This window comes from Pongo abelii, chromosome 7, assembly GCF_028885655.2.
Source record: "Pongo abelii isolate AG06213 chromosome 7, NHGRI_mPonAbe1-v2.0_pri, whole genome shotgun sequence".
In the NCBI taxonomy this organism is placed as follows: Eukaryota; Metazoa; Chordata; class Mammalia; order Primates; family Hominidae; genus Pongo; species Pongo abelii.
In genome coordinates this window covers 44,451,047-44,470,472 of record NC_071992.2, presented here as the reverse complement: position 1 = coordinate 44,470,472, position 19,426 = coordinate 44,451,047, and the positions used below count along the sequence as shown (strand labels likewise).

Below are 19,426 nucleotides of genomic sequence, written 5' to 3'. Positions count from 1 at the left end.
CAGAATTGCTTGAACCTGGGAGGCAGAGGTTGCAGTGAGCCAAGATCACCCCATTGCACTCCAGCCTGGGTGACTGGAGCAAGACTCCGTCTCAAGAAATAAATAAAAATTAAAATTAAAAAAAAAAAAAACTGAGGATGTGGGGAAACGGACACTCAAACACCATTGGTATAAAGAGAAATTGGTACAAAATTTTTGGAGGGCAAGTCTGTACTACTTAGCAAATGCATATGCCCTACGGCTCAGCAATTTCAATTCTAGAAATCTATCCTACAGAACTACACTGTCCAATATCCAATATAGTAGCCACTGGCCACATGTTATTTAAATTTAATTAAAATTAAATTAAGCCTGGGCAACATGGTGAAACCCAAACTCTACAAAAAAAATACAAAAATTAGCCAAGTGTGCTGGCATGAGCCTGTAGTCCCAGCTACTCAGGAGGCTGAGATGGGAGGATCACCTGAGCCTGGGGAGGTTGAGGCTGCAGTGAGCCATGATCACACCACTGCATTCCAGCCTAGGCAACCCAGCAAGACTGTCTCAATAACTTAATTTAAATTAAAATTTTAGTTCTTCGGTTCCCCTAGTTGCATTTCAAGTGCTCCATAGTCCTATGTGGCTAGTGCCTGCCACACAGGAGAGTGCAGAGACAGATCACCTTCATCACCCAGAAAGCTCTGCTGGGCAGTGCTGGCACAGGAACAGTCACAGAAATAGACAAGGGGCCGGGCACGGTGGCACACACCTGTAATCCCAGCACTTTGGGAGGCCAAGGCAGACAGATTCCTTGAGGTCAAGAGTTCAAGACCAGCCTGGCCAACATGGTGAAACCCCATCTCTATTAAAAAAATTAGCCAGGCATCATGGCAGACACCTGTAGTCCCAGCTACTCAGGAGGCTGAGGCAGGATAATTGCCTGAATCCAGGAGGCAGAGGCTGCAGAGAGCCAAGACTGTGCCACTACTCCAGCCTGGGAGACAGAGCGAGCCTCAATGTCGAAAAAGAGAAAGAAAAAAAAAAAAAGACAAGGACATTCAATGCAGCACTGTTTATAAAGCAAAAAACTGAATATAAGCAAAAAAGGGGAATAGTTAAATAATGTCACATTTATACTAAAGCATGCAAATAAAAACATGAAGCAGACGTGAACAAATAGTATACTGCAAAACAAGATATCCACTTTTTTTTTAGATGGAGTCTCACTCTTGTCACCCAGGCTGGAGTGCGATGGTGCAATCTCAGCTCCCTGCCACCTCTGCCTCCTGGGTTCAAGCGATTCTCATGCCTCAGCCTCCTGAGTAGCTGGGATTACAGGCACCCACCACCACGCCAAGCTAATTTTTGTATTTTTAGTAGAGATGGGGTTTCACCATGTGGCCAGGCTTGTCTCTAACTTCTGACCTCAGGTGATCCACCCGCCTCGGCCTCCCAAAGTGCTGGAATTACAGGAGTGAGCCACGGCGCCCGGCCAAGGTATCCATTTTATCGTTTTGTATATATAAATAGATATTTACGTAATACTGAAACATATCTTCAAGGACATATCAAACTGTCAGTGGCAGAAGAAACAGGAATTAGAGAGAAGAATGAGAATTTTCACTTTTATTTACTTCTAAATTGAACTTGTTTAGAAACAAATTCAAACAGCAAACTGCATTGCTGTTAATTTTTAAAAAGAGATATGCAGGGAAGACCCACTCAGGAGCCCCTCTCTGCAGGAGAGAGCTTTTCTTTCCTCTTTTCTCTTGCCTATTAAACCTTCACTCTTAAACTCACTTCTTGTGTGTCCATGTCCTTGATTTCCTTGGCATGAGACAACGAACCTCGGGTATTTACCCCAGACAACAACGCCACTTCATTTTGGGGCCCCGTCCAGGATTGGAAAGTACATTCATCGTAAAGAATGTTGAAGATGGAACATCCAAATGGTGCTACAGATGGAGCCACGCATGGACACACCTTTCTTCTGAGGACCCTTAAATCAACCCCAGGAGGAGCCTTAACTGCTGTTCCCACATGACACCCCTCTTCAGCAGGAAGTAGCCAGAAAGAGTCATCATCCAACACCCCCTAACAGCAGTGAGTTACCACTCCTTATAGGGGAAATGATACCAGAACTAGAAAGAAATTATTTAGACAGATAGGGTAAGAGAGTCGTTGGTAAGGCTTCCTTTTAATAAAAAGCAGCCCCCAAATCATTTCTAACAAAAAGCAGCCTGAAAAAAAATCAAGCTGCAAGCATAGATAAGCAAGCTGGAAGCTTGCACGGGTGCATGCCAGCAGCTGTGCCAATAGGAAAAGGCTATCTGGGGGCCAGGCACGTTCAACATGGAGGCTCCCTCTTCCTTTTTGTCACATGTGCAGTAAAAAGGCAGGCAACATGGCACCAGCCAGGTAGAGAACCCATCAGCATAATAAAAGATTAGGGTGGGATGGCCAGCTTCTTTGTGCAAACAGCACACCTGGTCCTATCAATCTCTCAGACCCAGTGTAAATCAGACACCACCTCCTCAAGCTAGCCTATAAAACCCTGTGTGTTTCATCACAAAACCGAAGACCCACTCAGGAACCCCCTCTCTCTGCAAGAGACAGCTTTTCTCTTCTCTCTCACCTATTAAACCTCTGCTCTTAAACTCAAAAAAAAAAAAAAAAAAAAAAAGATTTTCAAAAGGAGTTCTACTTTTAGGAAGATGATTTACCAGTGAGCCCTGAGGATATTAGTCTGCTCATTTCTTCTCTAAACTGGTACTTCATTCCTTGGTTATCATTTTTCTATACTAGTAATCAAAAATCATGTTTCTGAAGCCCAGGAGGAGCCCCAGAAGTGTCCACCCAGCTCTGGCCTCCTCCCACCGTCTTTCCTCCCCGTGCTTCCCCAAATGCACTCGTCCCTCAACCGTCTTTTCACCCGCTCACATCCACACTTTCTCAGCAGCTGGACACAACTCCGGGGGTGATGCGACCCTATCACACCACAAGCACAACAGATGTGCCACCCCCCAGCACAACCATGTTCACTGCTTCCTTCCTCAGCCTGCCCTGTGAGAGCAAGAGAAGAGCAGGGGTCAGTGAAGTGAAAGGGACAGACGGCAGCCCTGATACTTTAGACACAAATCTCGCCTGTGAAAGCGCTTCTTAAAACAAATCACATCAAAGGTAAGAAAACCACCACCAGCAAGTCAGATGAGCAGTTATGTTCCAAATGTGATGGGTTTATTTTATTTTACTCTGATGCAAAACCAAAGATTCCACTATAGCACAGAGACCAATATATTACAAGGTCATGAAAAAATGGCGTGGGACATGCAGGACGTGATGTACGAACTGGTGGGTCAGATCGTCTCCTCTAACATGACATTACACTGTCGCTGAGGAACACATTTAATAACACTTCAGAACGGAACTGAAACGTGGCACAAACATGACAACTTCCAGGCATGCCTTCAAGCGTCTCCCTCAGGAGGGATTCGCAACCCCTAGACTTCAGTGTGGGGAGGATTACAATTCTTTGGAAGAATAAAAAGTTCACACTTTTGAAATTTCACAGAAGAATTTTAAGGCCAAAACATAGTGGGTTCATTTCTCTTCACTTCCAGGGACAAATCTGATGCTTTCCTCAAACCACATTAAGCTTCCAGTTCAAATCCCAAGCCAACCTTGTGACCTCCTGCACTGAAGTTCTTCCCATCGATTAAAGCTGATAAAGTCAATTTGACTCCTAGGAAGAAGAAAACACCACAATCACTTGAAACAAGTATTACAATTAGATCTGAACTTTCTAGAAACAACAGATGGAATCAATGGTGTGGATTGTAGCTGGGTATACGAGCTATAAGCAAACAGCTATTACTTAATCGGGTATTTATAACCATCTGATGTGTAATGAGGAAAGCATGATCATGGCAAACTTTCTCTGAAGTTCAGGGTTAAGGGCAATGAGTGATCAACCAAACTCAAAGGCCAAAGTGACCACATTATAGTCAGAAATACATACTTTTTTAATGCAAAAGTATTTGATCTGTTTTGTTTTCTGTCTCAACAACCAAATGTTACAAAATGGTCCGAATCAACTTACAGTGACTACAGGTTGTTCTGTAGGTTATTTTCATTTTTTTCTCTATCACGTTCCACCTCAACCCCTCTGTTATTAATTCCTTTACTTACCTGGTCGAAGGGTCTGAGTATAACCCAGTCCAATCAGGCTGGCATTATTTACTTTAGCCTAAGATTAAGAGATAGAATAATAACAGAAAACAGTGAATTACAGATCAGTCCAATATAACCATCACTTTGTGCATCACGTTTCCAATGCTAAAAGCACCCTAGGACCAATCTAGAATTACTGATTTTTTTTTTTTTTGAGATGAAGTTTTGTTCTTATCACCCAGGCTGGAGTGCGATGGTACAATCTTGGCTCACTGCAACCCCCGCTTCCTGGGTCCAAGCCATTCTCCTGCCTCAGCCTCCCAAGTAGCTGGGATTACAGGCATGCGCCCCCATGCCCGGCTAACTTTGTATTTTTAGTAGAGATGGGGTTTCACACATGGGTTTCACACATGGTAAGTACCAAACTCCTGACCTCAGGTGATCCCCTGCCGCAGCCTCCCAAAGTGCTGGGATTACAGGCGTGACCCACCGTGCCCAGCCAGAATTACTGATTAAGAAGTCAGTAGGACTTGTAGGGGTGGGACGTACCTTGAGAATGTATGCTTCAAGGCCTCAAGCAAAATTTTTAAACACTACACAACCAAACACCCTGAATTCTCTGAGATACCAGCTGACAATCTCTCACAGTGGTTACAGCATGAACTCGGGTGACAGAAAAACAGACCTAGGTTCAACTGTGGCACTGCCAGTTACTATGTGACCTTAGGCAAGTTAGCTGACCTTTCTAAGGCTCAGTTTTCTCATCTGTAAAACAGGGATGAGGATAACACTACTCGCCACATAGAGTGGTTGTGAGGGTTAAATGACGTAATATACGTAAAGCCCTTAGCACAGTACATGAAATTTAAGAGCTCAGTGTTATTTTTAATAAGAGTTACTATAGCAACAGAAATAGTCATCTAATCCCATGAATTTCCAAATAAGAAAATTCTGAGGCCAAAGTGATAAAATGACTTGACAAGGTCAGACAACAAATATACAGGAAGAGCTAGGACTAGAAGAACCCCTATTTCCTGACTTCAAGCATAATTTTTTTTTTTTTTTTTTTTTTTTGAGATAGACTCTTGCTCTGTCACCCAGGCTGGAGTGCAATGGTGTGATCTTGGCTCACTGCAATCTCTGCATCTGCCGGGTTCAAGCAATTCTACTGCCTCAGCCTCCCTAGTAGCTGGGACTACAGGCTTCACCTACCACACCCACCTAATTTTTGTATTTTTAGTAAAGACAGGGTTTCACCATGTTGGCTAGGCTGGTCTTGAACTCCTGACCTCAGGTGATCCATGCACCTCGGCCTCCCAAAGTGCTGGGATTACAGGCGTGAGCCTGGCCACATTATATTCTTTTCACTACACAATGAGCTGGCTTATTAAAGTTAATAAAGAACAAGCAAACTACACTCATATCACAACATTCTCTGAAAACTTAGACACAAACATAAGAGCAGATCCAATCTGGCAGCACATTCTTACAGAGAGAGAAGTTCTACAATCCAGCATGTACTTAGCAGCAATGCCAAAACGGGTGTTGTTACTCCCAGCTGTCCAAGCAAGGTTTATGGATGTTTCAATCTTCTCATTCACCTTCTGGTAGATAGAACCTCCAAATTCAGTGCCATCATTCCTGTTTTCATAGATAAGAAAACATCATAAATATCTAGTTTGTACCATTGTTATTATGGTAGGAAAACAAATTCTAAGACTATCTAAACAAGGATCCCATTTTGTAACTATAGATTTCAGCAAATTTCTAGCATAAATGACTACTAAACAAAACACAGAACTAAATCCAGCTATGCCAGTAATGACTGCTTAATTAAAACGTTAACACTTGATCCATTTACTTGGCTCCTCCACATGATGTGAGTTGCTTAAGACAATTCAGTTAAGCACAAAGGCAGACACCTCGGGTAAGTATAATCTATAGGTCTCTGAGAAGTTCATAGAACTTAGAAACTTCAAAGTAGAGTTCAATAAAGATTCTGCAAAAAAATAAAAAGGTAGAGGTATAGGAATAAAACCAATTCTGGATTTCCTTTAAAACACAATCCTACAGTTAGAAAGCACCCTCCTACGATACCTAGGGTGCACTGCTCCAGAAAACCACCTTAGTTATTGCTTCCAAGCATGCCAGAGGTGAGTCCTTGGGTTTTCATGGTTTTCCTGATAATACTGTTTCATCAGTTTCAGTAACTATCTATACCACTGCTTGCCTTTGTTTTAGCCATCATAAGTAAATTAGAGCATCTAGCAGAGAGGAATCTGCAGCAGTTTAAAAACACATAGTTTGCCCTTTGCTTTTTCTTCCTGGTATAGCAGCAGTGTCCAGTAGGCTCAACATCAAATACTGTGTGAAAGTTCCGATTCATCCACCAACATGGTGCAGCCTACATAACGAATCCCAGGACGCTTTCAGAGCACCTGTTACTTCTGAGTGCATTAGCAGAACCCGGGTTCCAACCGAGAATACCGATACCTGAAACCTCCACAGAATTACCAGGATGTCCCAGGATGCTCAAATCAATTTGGTGGTTGTTGTTGGTGACCCAAACAGACCTGCTTCCAGATACTGTCAAGATGAGAGGGCAGCAGAGGAAGCAGTAACATCTCCAAAGGGTCATCTTACCATGAGGTAAGCCACGCTCTGGGCTCCCTCTATCCCAGTGGTTCTTCTACAGAGGCTGGAGCTTCCTGAAGTTTGGGGTGCAGGCTGAGGGGCCAGTGACCACCAGCAGCACAGCCTGCACACCACGTGCACCAGCCTCCTGGCAAGGTTTTGCTATGAGGATAGCACCGCAAGGATGGATATTCACCGAGGCATGCTAAATCTAAGTACCATCACTTCTCAGCATGCTAATGGCTACAATATTTTGGGCAACTGCACTGACACTAAGGAATAAATTATAAACACTCACACATGTGTGTGCAGCTGGAAGTCCGCAGCCTTGTAACCCAGGGCGAAATTATTCTGTGACAGTTTGGATTTGGCTGTGTCAAAACTCATCTGATAGCCAGCAAGCCACCCTTCGAAAGCCAACACAGCCCAGCCATAGATGGTTGGTCCAGAAAAATCTATATCAACATTACTGCCAACACTAAAACAATCCCGTTTATAGGAGGCCTTCAATTTCCCACTCTTCTTTCTGCAACAAACAAACAAACAAAAGCAAATGATGACAACAACATGAGTTTTTACTACTGTCTAGGAATTTTTAGAGTAAGATCCTCTCTCTCATCTCCCAATGTAAATATTATTTTGGTACATGCCACATATATAGTAAAAACGTTTCAAATGACCTAGTTCTACAAATATAATTTTGTTAGGATTAGACATGTATAGACTACTATCATCTATTACTCATTACAAGTTCAAATGATAGGATACTTCATGATTTATTTCATAAAAGCATGAACAAAAGTATAAGAATGAATAAGAGGCTGGGTGCGGTGGCTCACACCTGTAATCCCAGCACTTTGGGAGGCCGAGGTGGGCAGTTCACGAGGTCAGGAGATTGAGACCATCCTGGCCAACATGGTGAAACCCTGTCTCTACTAAAAATACAAAAATTAGCTGGGCGTGGTGGCACACGCCTGTAGTCCCAGCTACTCGGGAGGCTGAGGCAGGAGAATCACTTGAACCTGGGAGGTGGAGGTTGCAGTGAGCCAAGATCATGCCACTGTACTCCAGCCTGGAGACAGAGCGAGACTCGTCTCAAAAGAGAGAAAAAAAAAAGAATGAATAAGATATTTCAGTGCCAAATTAATAATCTGAAGGTGTATGTATACAGATGTACAAGAAGTCAAATCTCTTTAAATGTTTCCAAATGCCAAATGCCACAAAGAACCCCCAATATACATTATTAACCTATCATGGAGAGAAGTGTGCTTTTTTGAAGGACAAAACTGAAAAAATGAAATTAGTTCTTAATAACCCTATTCCAATCAAGCCTCTTGTAGGAGTATTTGTCCTGGCCGGGCACCGTGGCTCATGCCTGTAATCCCAGCACTTTGGGAGGCCAAGCCAGGCGGAACACGAGGTCAAGACAGAGACCATCCTGGCCACATGATAAAACTCCGTCTCTACTAAAAATACAAAAATTAGCTGCGCGTGGTGGTGCATGCCTGTAGTCCCAGCTATTTGGGAGGCTGAGGCAGGAGAATTGCTTGAACCCAGGAGGCAGAGTTTGCAGTGAGCTGAGATAGTGCCACTGTACTCCAGCCGGGGTGACAGAGCAAGACTCCATCTCAAAAAAAAAAAGAAAGAAAAGAATATTTGTCCTAAAGATAACTGAAGTGTGTGGCAAAAAGAACACAACTGTTGTTACGGCTGAGACAAATGTCACTTTGCATTCATCTAGCAACCTCTGTCCTTCAGATAGCATGGACCCTCATTAGGCAGATAGGAAATGACACAATCCCCCTTTTTTTCACATGAGGAAATTGAGGTCAAGAAGTTGGGGGATGTACAGAGGCTAAGAAATCAAGTAGGCAGCAGAACTAATCATTATAGCATCTGAGAACCAGAAGGGAAAAAAAAAAGGAATTAACTTTTTTTTTTTTTTTTTTGAGAAAGAGTCTCGCTCTGTTGCCCAGGCTGCAGTGCATCTCGACTCACTGCAAGCTCCGCCTCCTGGGTTCATGCCATTCTCCTGCCTCAGCCTCCTGACTCTTGAGTAGCTGGGACTACAGGCGCCCACCACCATGCCTGGCTAATTTTTTGTATTTTTTAGTAGAGATGGGGTTTCACCGTGTTAGCCAGGATGGTCTCCATCTCCTGACCTCACGATCCGCCCATCTCGGCCTCCCAAAGTGCTGGGATTACAGGCGTGAGCCACCACGCCCGGCCAAAAGGAATTAACTTTCTCAGCAGAATACCATGTCCATCAATCTTCAGAATTGCTTAAGATTCATCTATGGTCTCAAGACTCTTCTAGCTCCTAAATTTTTTCTACCATGTGTCTCTCTGAAATATATTTATACATTTTTGTTCATCTATTCAGTTTTCAAATTGTTCATCCTGCCTTGGTGGGGAGGGATCTTCCTTTATCTGTACTACACATACAAGGTCTCCAATATTCCTTATAGCAACCTTCTAAGTTCTTCCTGCCTCTGAACTTTGCACTATATCTCCTTATTCTAAAGCTCTCTACGCTTTCAGGCTCCAAAAACGTTTCAGGAAATGGGATTTGAATAATTACCCTGTGTTCGGTACAAATATGGTATCAAGAGTCAGTTTCAACCCTTCAGCCAACTGAAAAACAAAGATTTAAAATAAATAATTAGTAATTTTCAATCATTTATCCAACTCAAGAAACCAATTCTAAAGTTTCCTCTAAGTTCTTCAACAAAAAAAAAGAAGTCATTCAAGAAAGCGAAATATTAAATTATGTAATAAGTAAGCTATCCATCCTCCTGTCCCCTCACCCCAGCCTTCATCATGGTTCTCCCACCAAAAAATGGGGCAAATCCTATTTTAGCAAGTTAACATAAAATACAGTTCAAAACCAAACAGAATTCCCATACAACAAAATCATCTTGATACTCTCTTGAAAGAGCGGTAATGAGATAACCTGACATTTAAAAAGCAAGCTAAGTCATTTTACTCAGCTTTGCATGTACACTATCTATACATAGTATCTATACCAAAAACAATGCCCTGTACATAGTGGGCACTTGACAAATATCTAATAGATTTTCTCCTTGAAAACATGAGAACATTTTAGAAAAATTTTTCTGTCAAGCCTATTTTGCAACAATTACAAAACTAAACCAAATTTCCGCAAATAGTTTGTTCTACCCAGGAGAAGCTCAGCTGTGTAACAGAGAACCAGTCAGAACAAAGATGTAATATAATAATTAGAGTACTCACAAACAAAGCCTTATTTTCTAGAAACATAAGACATCAAAAAAGGCCACATGCAGAGAAAAAATATGGCTACTAGATAGGTTGTAAGATCTCTTCTGATTATATTTGGGGTATGTTCATCATTCAATCTACAAGATAAATTGAACCTATGAATAACTTCTAATGCTTTCTCTTACCTTATTCTCCCAAGAGATTTCTGTTCCTAGAGTATTGTCTGTGTTCCATTTTTGGGTGAAGGTAAGTCCATAGTTACAGACCTTATATTTGGTTTCTAGGTTGCCTGATGCTTTCCCTGTATCAGTGTAAGCATGACCAGAAGTAGAAAATTCCTGGTAAGCAAGAAAAAGTAATTACTTTAAAATTAGCTCATCAAATAGAAAATATTCACTTTGGAAAGCAGTGTTCAATGCATCAAAAACAATACCATTTACTATTTGCCACAGCCCTATTCTAGAGCAACTTCTTTCCTCCTTTCCCCTTGCTTTTCCAGTCCCTAAATATTTTAACCAGTTCTGCCAGGCGCAGTGGCTCATGCCTATAATCCCAGCATGTTAGGAGGCCAAGGCGAGTGGATCCCTTGAGTCCAGGAGCTCAAGACCAGCCTGCGCAACATGGCGAAACCCCATCTCTACAAAAAATACAAAAAATTAGCCAGGCATGATGGCACGCGACTGTAGTCCCAGCCTTAGCCCAGGAGGCAGAGGTTGCAGTAAGCCGAGATCATGCCACTTCACCCTAGCCTGGGCAACAGAGTGAGACAGCTCAATACCAGTTTCAGATCTTTCCATTACTCTACTTCTCTTATTGATATTTCTTGTTCCATATACTCTCTTACTAAATGGGAATCCTAAATTCTCTCCTTTAAAAAAGAAGTATCTTTACTGAAAACAAATGCCTTTACTAAAAAGACCAAAAATATTGTACTTAAACATTTTACTTTCATGACCTAAAAAAAGATTATCAGTTCTCTGCTATATGTTTCAATCAGTTAATTTCAAAGTCCTTAAAAATCCCAAAATACTGCCCTCCTCCTTTTTAATAGGGTCAACACTTTACTACTTCCTTTTAAAAATACGTTTTTTTTTTATTGTGGTAAATACATTTAACATACATTTTACCATTTTAATAATGTTTTAAGTGTACAGTGAAGTGGCATTAAGTACAGTCACACTGCTGTGAAAACTTTAATGCTTTTGTGTGCAAAACTGCAAAACTTCTGCTTAGACAATTTCAATATTTGAAAGTACTACCCATTTTTCAAAATAAAGTAGAATGCTATAATTTATCCTTCTTTCCCACTTTCTATCCTGTCTAGCTTTAAGAGTGCTTTCTATCAAACAGTTACTATGAATGAGACTCAGTCTCAAAAAAATAAAATAAAATAAAATACATCCTTTGCCCTAGTTCAGTGCCCTTTAAGTCATATGACAATAAGCAATTAGAAATAGACCTCCTTCTGGGGAAAGCAGACAGCACCTGTCACTGACAATCTATGAACTGTCAAGAAAAAACATTCTGATTGGTCCTGTTTTAGGGAGCATTTCTGAAATCCTGCCAACAGTAGTGAGATGCTGCCAACCCTGACCAGTCTTTTTCACTGCCTGCAACATGAATCCTCTCCTTAACAAATGCCCTGCCCCCTAACTCTAGTTCTACAGGCAGATGAGACAACTGGGAAGCTATGTTCTGTTTATCAACACCACACAGAATGGTTTCAAAGAGAGTATCATGCTGCACATTTAGGGGAAGGCCTTAGTAAAAAAAATTAACATGTTAATCATGTTTAACTGTTCACATAATTATTTTAATGTGACAATCATTTTTCTTTTAGTAGATCCAACTATCTAGTGTTTTATTTTTTACATTTACTTTTCACAAACTCGACAAGTATAACAAATGCAAATCTTAATTTTGGTGTTAGAAAAACCTTATGCACAAAATTAAGGTAGAGGGGTAGTCTACATTTCTCCCTTGTCAGCATCAATTCTTAGTTTGAAGGTCTGTCACGAATCTAAAATGCCACAGGTACAAATCTCAGAAAAAAAGGCTAGAATTGTTCTAAGTTGAGTTCCAGGCTCACGAGTCACAGTTCAGTTTGTGTCTAATTTCATAATTTGGTCAAACAAGTGCAAAACACATTTATAACATGCAGATAACATGCATATAGCTCTATATTAAATGCTTAGTAAGCAACAAAACAAACAAAAATGTTACTGTTAAGTAGACGGCATATGAGAAAAATATCAAGACACAATCTAAGAAATTTGGAACAATGATTGAAATTTATCCTAAATCAATACCAGAAACCAAAAGCAGCCATAAAAACAAGCATACGAATAAGCTTTTTATTCTTACCATCTGAATGAATATTACCACACAACAGCAGCATGAAAGGGAGATAAAATTTTAGTTGATAATTTTTGCAACACAAACCTCATGAGCAAATTCTGGAACCTACACAAAATGAGAATGATTCTTCTATTTTAACAGAACTATATACACAGCGTGCCCATCTTAGTAAGGGAGGTGCATATATATTTATTTACTCTAGAGAAACCCAGGGAAAAAATGATGGTCACAAACCATGATTATATACAGTATCATTAGAATTCCACATGCCTTTGTCCTTCTAATTATACATCCAGAAATAAAATTTGCATGGGTTTGAATGGATAAATACCAAAAACGATGCAGCCAATGAGGAGAAATCAGAGTAAGGTAAATTAAAACTTAACCTACTTGCTGAGATTTATTAAATAAAAGCAATTTTTTTTTGAGACGGAGTCTTGCACTGTTGCCCAGGCTGGATGGCATGCAGTGGTGCGATCTCTGCTCACTGCAACCTCTGCCTCCTGGGTACATGCCATTCTCCTGCCTCAGCCTCCCGAGTAGCCAGGACTACAGGCACCCGCCATCACACCCGGCTAATTTTTTTGTATTTTTAGTAGAGACGGGGTTTCACCATATTAGCCAGGATGGTCTCGATCTCCTGACCTCGTGATCTGCCCACCTCGGCCTCCCAAAGTGCTGGGATCACAGGCGTGAGCCACCGCGCCTGGCCTTTTTTTTTTTTTAAGACAAAGTCTCACTCTATCACCCAGGCTGGAGTGCAATGGCTTGGTCTCGGCTCACTGCAACCTCCGCCTCCCAGGTTCAAGCGATTCTCCCGCCTCAGCCTCCCGAGTAGCTGGGACTATGCGCGTGCCACCACACCCAGCTAATTTTTGTATATTTAGCAGAGACGGGGTTTCACTATGTTGGCCAGGCTGGTCTTGAACTCCTGACCTCGTGAACCACCCACCTCGGCCTCCCAAAGTGCTGGGATTATAGGTGTGAGCCACTGCGCCCAGCCAAAAGCTATTGTTAATGATACTTTGAAAATATGCCAACATAACCTTTACTGTAGTCTTTACTTCCAATTAAAAAATACTTTATAAACATCAGTTAAAAACTGTAGAATAATGTACATGCATACGTGCAGAAATACATTTTATTTACATATTTTGTTTCAACTAATCATGAAGGGGCAGAGTAAAGTTAATTTGTTTTTGTAAAAGAGTAATAAAATTTCCATGAACCCATTATCATGGAAGTAAGGTTTTTGGTGCCCATATACATATTCATGAAAGTATAAACATATGACATGGGTCAAAAAATATATATTCTACATCTTCTGAGTGAAAGCTGTAGTATATTCTGAGAAACACAAAAGGTCTCTTCAAAAATTCAACTTGGTTGTTTATTTTAATTGGCTAAGAATACTGTTTAGAATCTGAGAGGACAAAGCTGTGGGGAAGACAGCATGGTGCTGGTTCAAGTAACTAGACTGTCATGATTTTAAACAGATTCCTTTAAATTAATTATGTTACATCCATTAAAAATATATTAAATACTCACCACTCCACTACAAGACTTGGTTTTCAGGTCTATCTTGACCATGCCAAAGCCTATACACACACACACACAAAAACATGGTAATGTACAAAATGTGATATTTACTAGTTTTTGCAACTCAGAAATTATGAAATAGCCTATAGTACCTTCCATATGAAAAATGCATAGTATTTTCATTGGGTGAGAGTTCCTCAAGAAACTGAATTATAACCAAATAAATTCAGTATAATTTTCAAGCACTCAAAATGAATAAAGATATACTTTTAAAATGTAAGTTAAAGAAAAAAATAAATGAAAGGAATATGCACTATTCCAAGAATCAAAATTGCTGAAAATAGTGTGCTGCTGTATATATCGCTTAAAATATACAGTTAACATTACTAGTTAATAAGAAAAAATTAAATATGTACAGCACAAAAATTTAAGTTAAATTTTAAAACCTAAAAAATATTTATTTAGGATCAGAATATACATTACTCCAAAGAAATCAAAAGTTATGTTGTCACTTTCATAAAAACAATACCATTGTTTGGAGGGAGGAAAAGTTCTACCCCCTAATTTAGTTGTCCCCAGGGCTAGACAAAGAGACATGTTATATATATTATTCTACATTACAGATAACATTAAATATGGACATGTATATGCATCTGTATATGTATATAATTGCTTTTAATGCTTGTAAGGGGTTCTGCCTCTAAAGAATGCGGTCTAATAGCCTGTTAATAGTTATCCCCTTAAATCTTGTGAAGTGGAATAATGCTGACTTACCCCTATTTTACTAACACAGTATTTACACACAGTAGGCATTCAACACTAACCTTTACCCCAAATTGGAAAGTTACAATAGCATACTTACCATATCCTTTGTTGAAGACATCCTTAGCAGCCTTTCCTAGGTCACAGTAAGTTGGTGTGTTACACATATCTTATAAAGAAAAACAGGGCAAAGGAATAAAAATAACCATTTAGTATTTATTCACCCACAGTTCTTCTGCTGTTTCATCCTGTGAGAAGGGGTATACAGTTTTCTCTTCCTGTGTATCATTAATGCTTTAATGCAATCAAAGGTATGAGACAGCAATCTGCTCCTTAAAAAATAGACCTTTCCAGAATACTGAGAATAAAACAGTTTTCCCGTGAGATTCAGAGGTCATCTTTCTGATTGCATTTCAAAGAAAAGTAAGTTCTTACAGGATGAAAGAGACGCTATGTTAAACTGGACTTCTTTTAAAAATATATGCAAAATTTACCTTAGAAAAATCTCTCTCAGGCTCTTATGAAACCAAAGACCTGTATAAGACAACAATGGAAATTTTTAAAGAAACTGTTAAAAGATGCAATCAAAATCCTCAGGGTTAACATTTTTCTCCTCTGAAATTCAGTTCTTAAAATAAGAATTTACCATACGAATTGAAGTGTATTCATCTAGAATATATCTTCTCTCAAAGCTCTTCTTAAAGTGCTATAATTTTACCCATTAGCCAGAAATATGATAGATTCTACCTGCAGCAACCTGCTTACCAAAAGTTAGTGTAAACTCTGAAGTTAAAGCCTTCAAAAACCTCAGGTGCCTTATTTTTCATCTTGCCTACTAAAAATTTGCCCAGCTTTGCTACTGGTAATGTGACCCTCCTATCAAATTCTCAGAGCTATCAACACTGCTGATTATCTCATTCCTTTGCCCTCTTTGTATCATGGGAAATCTTCCTGCAGCAGGTTCTTCTGTATTCCTCTCGCAGACTCAAAAGCTATGTCTAACCAATTACACAGCCACCTCTAGCAGTGCCATTAGCCTATATGTCAGAAAAATCCAGAGTACCAGCTAGCCCTTGCAATTGCTACGCCTGAATGATCTACACATTTAAGCCCATATTTATTTATATGTAGCCCAGCTCTTAATCTAGACTTCTGCTAAGCTTCTGCCTACCCCATCATACCAAACATATACATATGATGCACTTAAATGGGAATGCATTTAAGTTTTGTTCCTTAACATAAACCTGTCAAATATGACAGACACTATGATATAAAGAGACTAGTATAAAAAACTAAAAAGAAAAAAATTAAAGAGGAAACGGTAGTATAAATGTACTGACTCATTCCATAGTAAAACTTTGCTCTAAGCTACAAGGTTTCATAATTCACTTACAGAACGATTATTTTACAATTCAATCCCTTGTACTAAAGTGATCAATTCTAGGCTTTTTATATTATCCCAATTGCAATTTGATATTACTCTTTATGATTACAACTGATGTTGATATTTGTTGAAATTTTGCCAGAAGTCTGTAATTTGGGCGGTAAGTATAGAAATGCAGGCAGTATATACTGACATAGAAATGTTAAAGCTTTACAGTCTAGTTTTTCATACTGCCGAGAAAAGATACACTCAAATGTTTAGAAGCACCATATATACGTCTAGGGACTATTTACAATATTTCAGCATTTTGTTTTGTTATTTTTCAAAACCAGTACCAGATACTATGCAAAAGTCACGTAGCTGGTTTAGTACACTAACTGACCTCAATTCTGCCTAGTTCAAGCTGACTTTTTCAGGCCTGTGACTCTGATGGGAAATGCACTGCTAGTATGATAAAGCAAAAATCGAGAACAGAAACTTCATGTTCCTCGAGAGTAAAGCTACAACCACACGTTTCCACCGGCTCTACAGAATGCACCTGCCCATAGATGTGCACACTGCACAGAGGCTGCAGGAGACGCAGACGGGGAAAGGCGTTAGCCGGCTGCTACTGCTTTACAAAGCCACTAACTTGACAGCCAGTACAGAGCCCGTTTCGTTCCTCGCTTCTCCGTTTTGAATTGCACGCAGGGCACCCTGCCTCGGCCGTAAGGAGGGGGCAGGGGAGGGCGGGGGACGGGTGTGGGGTTCGAGGATCCAACTTCCCTAGAACCGATCTCCTTTCTAGCTGACCCCTGGGAGGAAAGTGCGGTCCACACGCCGGCGGGATAGGTCGCGGCCCGCGCCCGGAGGCCACTTGCCCCGCCGTGCTGCGGCTCCATCGCCTCAGGTGGCCCGGGCGGGTCCCGGCGGGAGCGGCGGCCCCGGCCCCCCGCGCCCCGGTAGCCTGCTCCCTGCCCACAGAGCCTCCGTTAGGCCCGCCTCCCGCCTGGCGCTCTGCTCGGCCGCGGCCCACCGCTCTCCGGGCCTGGAGCCCGCGCGGCCTCAGCTCTCCTCACCTCCACCCCGAGGGCCTGTCTCCGCTCCGCCAGGGCAACGCTGAAGGTCTTCAAACCAACGCCGTCCGCGCCTGCGCAGCCTCTCACTCTCAGCCGCGCCTGCGCGCTGCGCCCCCCCGAGAGCGCCTGTGCGCTGGCGTGTCGCGCCACGGTCGCGCGCTTCGGGGCAGAGAGCGGAGACGAACAGCCGGGCCGAGCCAGCACCACCAACTGTCCGGCTCCGCAGCGCGCGTGCGCAGGGGGGCTCGGTGTGCACAGTAGGGTTGACTGGGGGCCCGAGAGGCCGGGGACCCCGCCTGTGCCCTCGAGGGGACTCATTCTCGTGAGAATGCGCGAGGTTGCTACTGTTGTCATGGGCGCGTCCGCGAAAAGGCCGCGGGGTGCCGGATCCCAGCTTTGAGGCATGCCGCAAGCCGGAGTGTAGTGGCGCGATCTTGGCTTACTGGAGCCTCGACCTCCTGGGCTCAAGCCGTCCTCCTGCCTCAGCCTCCTGAGTAGGAGCGTCCACAGGCGCGCGCCACCACGCCCGGCTAATTTAATTTCTTTTTTTTTTTTTTGTAAAGACGGGAATCTCCCTATGTTTCCAGGCTGGTCTCGAACTCCACGGCATAAGTGATCCGCCCGCCTGCGCCTCCCAGAGTGCTGGGATCACAGGCCTGAGCCCACACCCAGCCCCTTATGGGAATTTCACTTCAGACTAACCAGACCTCAAGAGTGTCACTCTGAGGTCATCTCGTCTTAAGGATGAGAATACATAGGTCCCCAGGGAGTGATTGATTCAAGATCCCACAAGTAGTGAGAGATGATCATTCAAAGGGACAGAGGATGTGGAGGAGAAAAAGCTCTTCTGTAGAGGAGAAGACCAACTAATAAAGGTAGAATAGATGACAGACATAGAAAATCATCGTCTTGGAACCACCATAATAATAATTGATTCAGGCTGAAATGATCAATGGACCGTTGAGGATGTTCATATGGTTTCAAAGTATCACCCCCGTAGATTACTCACTAAAGAGAAAAGGGTACCTTCACATCAAAGAGATTAATCAAACGGGGGATGGTAGGGACTGACATATGCCCCCAGTGTGAGGCACAGAGAGTGACACAAAGATAATATTCTCGTAAAAGTGTGTAATTTGCCTCTCTTCAGGACGAAACAATCAGGCAAATCCAAACTGAGAGACCTGCAAGACACCTGCCCAGTCTTCAAAAATGTCAGTTTCATCAAAGATTAGGAAAAAGGCTAGTGAACTGCTCTAGGTTAAAGGAAGCAAAAGATATGACACTAAAAGCAATGTGTGATCCTAAATTAGACCCTGAATAAAAACCAAACAAAACCAGCTACTGAGGAATGGTATTGGGACAATCGGGGAAATTTGAATGGAGAGTAGATTAGTATGGCAACAATGTAAAATTTTCTGAGGGGGCCCCAGGCGCGGTGGCTCACGCCTGTAATCCTAGCACTTTGGGAGGCCGAGGGGGGGCGGGGGGCGGATCACTTGAGGTCAGGAGTTCGAGACCAGCCTGGCCAACATGGTGAAACTCCGTCTCTAGTAAAAATACAGAAAATTAGCTGGGCATGGTGGCGGGTGCCTGTAATCCCAGCTACTGGGGAGGCTGAAGCAGGAGAATCACTTGAACCCAGGAGGTGGACGTTGCAGTGAGCCAAGATCATGCCATTGCACTCCAGCCTGGGTGACAGGGCAAAACTCTGTCTAAAAAAAAAAAAAAAAAAAAAAAAAAAAAAAAAAAAAAAAATTCTAAGGGTAGTGTATGTTGGTTATGCAGAAATGGCCTTGATTTTAGGAGATGCACGCTGAAGTATTTAGAAGTGAAATATCATGTATCTGCAACTAACCCTCAAATGGTCCAGAAAAAAGAAAAAGCAAATATGATAAAATGTTAACAATTGGTTAATCGAGGTGGAACATATATATGTGTTCATTGCACTATTCTTGAAATTTTCCACTGAGTTTTAAATTTTTTTGAAATAAAAAGAGACAGAAAGGCCCCCACAAAGTCTGTGATACTCCACAGTACACAATACCAAGTTGCTGCTTGAATCAAAAGGCATATGTCAGATTTGACCACCGTGTGAAAGGTATTTGAAGTTAATAAGAGATAAGTAAGATACACGTCCCCAAGAGACTCATAATGTAAGACTTGGACAAATATCTGCTGAATGAGGCCAAATATGGTCAATGTCATAAGCAAAGTAGTATAACCTAGTTGCCGAAATAAAGTGAGCTTAGGAGTCCAAAGAGCTGAATTTGTGTCTCAGCTCTGCCAACTCTGTGGGCTT

At 41.8% G+C, this 19,426-nt stretch overlaps 1 protein-coding gene across 3 annotated transcripts; it reads right to left on the bottom strand.

The window, feature by feature from the left end:
* Positions 1–3,194: 3,194 nt before the first annotated feature.
* Positions 3,195–18,762, bottom strand: VDAC3 (voltage dependent anion channel 3). 3 transcript variants are annotated; one of them, NM_001134043.1, is given in 11 exon segments: positions 3,195–3,721; positions 4,168–4,225; positions 5,640–5,790; positions 7,082–7,309; positions 9,365–9,417; positions 10,209–10,361; positions 12,388–12,390; positions 13,930–13,979; positions 14,783–14,851; positions 15,177–15,216; positions 17,125–17,185. In NM_001134043.1, coding segments are annotated over 9 exon segments (855 nt in total). In that variant the 5' UTR covers positions 14,850–14,851; positions 15,177–15,216; positions 17,125–17,185; the 3' UTR covers positions 3,195–3,629.
* Positions 18,763–19,426: the final 664 nt, after the last annotated feature.

What these genes read in the sequence shown, in the direction of transcription:
- VDAC3 (XM_024250693.3), bottom strand. Translation starts at nt 14,849, where the DNA reads ATGTGTAACACACCAACTTACTGTGACCTAGGAAAGGCTGCTAAGGAT. An exon ending in ATATTTGTACCGAACACAGG is followed by an intron (nt 7,310 to 9,364) that starts GTAATTATTCAA and finishes TGTTTGTTGCAG; the next exon opens with AAAGAAGAGTGGGAAATTGA. An exon ending in TACTCAGACCCTTCGACCAG is followed by an intron (nt 3,722 to 4,167) that starts GTAAGTAAAGGA and finishes TCTTCTTCCTAG; the next exon opens with GAGTCAAATTGACTTTATCA.